Source organism: Aythya ferina, assembly GCF_964211825.1.
Source record: "Aythya ferina genome assembly, contig: HAP1_SCAFFOLD_29, whole genome shotgun sequence".
Taxonomy (NCBI): Eukaryota; Metazoa; Chordata; class Aves; order Anseriformes; family Anatidae; genus Aythya; species Aythya ferina.
In genome coordinates this window covers 1,673,784-1,675,711 of record NW_028181463.1, presented here as the reverse complement: position 1 = coordinate 1,675,711, position 1,928 = coordinate 1,673,784, and the positions used below count along the sequence as shown (strand labels likewise).

Here is a 1,928-nt window from a genome sequence, read left to right as displayed (position 1 = left end):
TAGGCCAGGTCACCCTGGTCTGCCCAGAACACCCTGCTCGAGCAGGCCATGTCAGGCTCTCTGTCAGCTGCCTCATAGTTCTTGCAGCCATAGAAAAGAAGACAAGCTCACAAGCTCCATCTGGCTTTCTGTGGCGTTCCTCCCTCAGCAGCCTTCTCCAGTGTCTTCTCCGTTTTTTCAGGGAAACAGTCTAATGGGATGGTCCTGCAACTCATAAAAGGGTGACACAGGGCAGCTAAGAACAGGACTGCTGGGCAGAGCTGCTCTGCTTGATCTTCACCAAGGGACACTCCCACAGGGTATCAAGAGGAATGCACAGGAAATTTGAGGACATTCAGCAACCCAATTCCTATCCTAAGCTTTGCCAGGCCTACTGGGATAGAATAAAGCAAACAAAATCCCTACAGCTCAGCTCTGCACTCAGCTGAGTTGTTTGCAACAACTGACAAGTAGAAGGCACTTGAGGTTCCCTCATGTTCCTGCTTTCCTCCTACTGCACAGGAGGAAGGAACTCTAGGGAGCCCACAACTGCCCATTCTTCCAGTGTCACTCTCAGCTAGCACCAGCCACAGCTCAAGGAAGAGAGCTGCAGAAAATGTCTTCACATACTGAGCCTTGGACTGGGGGGTACTCTAAGGCTTGCAATAGTTCTTCCTCAAAGAAATCTTTTTTAACTTTTTCTACCGTTTTCTCTCAAACAGGCAGCTGTGTTCAATGTCAGAAAATGCCCAACATCAGCTCTGTGAGTGAGTTCCTCCTGCTGCCATTCGCAGACACGCACGAGCTGCAACTCCTGCACTTTGCGCTCTTCCTGGGCATCTACCTGGCTGCCCTCCTGGGCAACGGCCTCATCCTCAGTGCCGTAGCCTGCGACCACCGCCTCCACACCCCCATGCACTTCTTCCTGCTCAACCTCGCCCTCCTCGACCTGGGCTGCATCTCCACCACTCTGCCCAAAGCCATGGCCAATGCCCTCTGGGACACCACGGCCATCTCCTATCAAGGCTGTGCTGCTCAAGTTCTCTTTTTTGTCTTCTTCTTTGGTTCAGAGTATTCAGTTCTAACTATCATGGCCTATGACCGCTACGTTGCCATCTGCAAGCCCTTGCACTACGGGAGCCTCATAGGCAGCAGAGCTTGTGCCCAGATGGCAGCAGCTGCCTGGGGCAGTGGCTTTCTCAATGCTGTCCTACACACGGCCAGCACATTTTCCCTTCCCTTCTGCCAAGGCAACTCTGTAGACCAATTCTTTTGTCAAATTCCCCAGATCATCAAGCTCTCCTGCTCAGATGCCTACCTCCAGGAAGTTGAGCTACTTGTTTTCAGTCTTTCTTTTGTATTTGGTTGTTTTATTTTCATTGTATTGTCCTATGTGCAAATCTTCAGGGCTGTGCTGAGGATGCCTTCTGAGCAGGGCCGACACAAAGCCTTTTCCACGTGCCTCCCTCACCTGGCCGTGGTCTCTCTGTTTGTCAGTACTGGCATGTTTTCCTACCTGAAACCCCCCTCCATCTCATCCCCATCTCTGGATCTTGTCGTGGCAGTTCTATACTCAGTGGTGCCTCCAGCAATGAATCCCCTCATCTATAGCATGAAGAACCAGGAGCTCAAGGATGCCTTGAAGAGACTGATGACTGCAGATGTTTCAAAATCAAAAACATAGCCTATTTTTTTCTGCATATGACCCACAATACAGTGCAGGCTCAAGGTTTGTTCTGTTATCTTTTTTTGTCATTTTTCTTACTCTGCAGGGCATCACCACCAGCTCAGAGCTATGGGGTGCATGGGAAGGAGGTTCAGCAATGGCTGGCCAGTCCACTGCTCATTGCTCATCTCATACAGGCTCCCTGGGAGGTAGGATATCCAGGAGAAGAGCAGGGCCCCCTGAGGGTTCATGGGAGATGTGTAAAAGGAATCCCATTGCTGCT

At 50.9% G+C, this 1,928-nt stretch overlaps 1 protein-coding gene across 1 annotated transcript; it reads left to right on the top strand.

Moving 5' to 3' along the window:
• Nucleotides 1–724: 724 nt before the first annotated feature.
• LOC311428084 (olfactory receptor 14C36-like) lies at nt 725–1,663 on the top strand (the record flags this gene model as incomplete). Its single annotated transcript, XM_084539642.1, has 1 exon — nt 725–1,663. One exon carries the CDS (start codon nt 725–727, stop codon nt 1,661–1,663), a length of 939 nt encoding a protein of 312 aa, XP_084395768.1.
• Between the last annotated feature and the right edge of the window lie 265 nt (nt 1,664–1,928).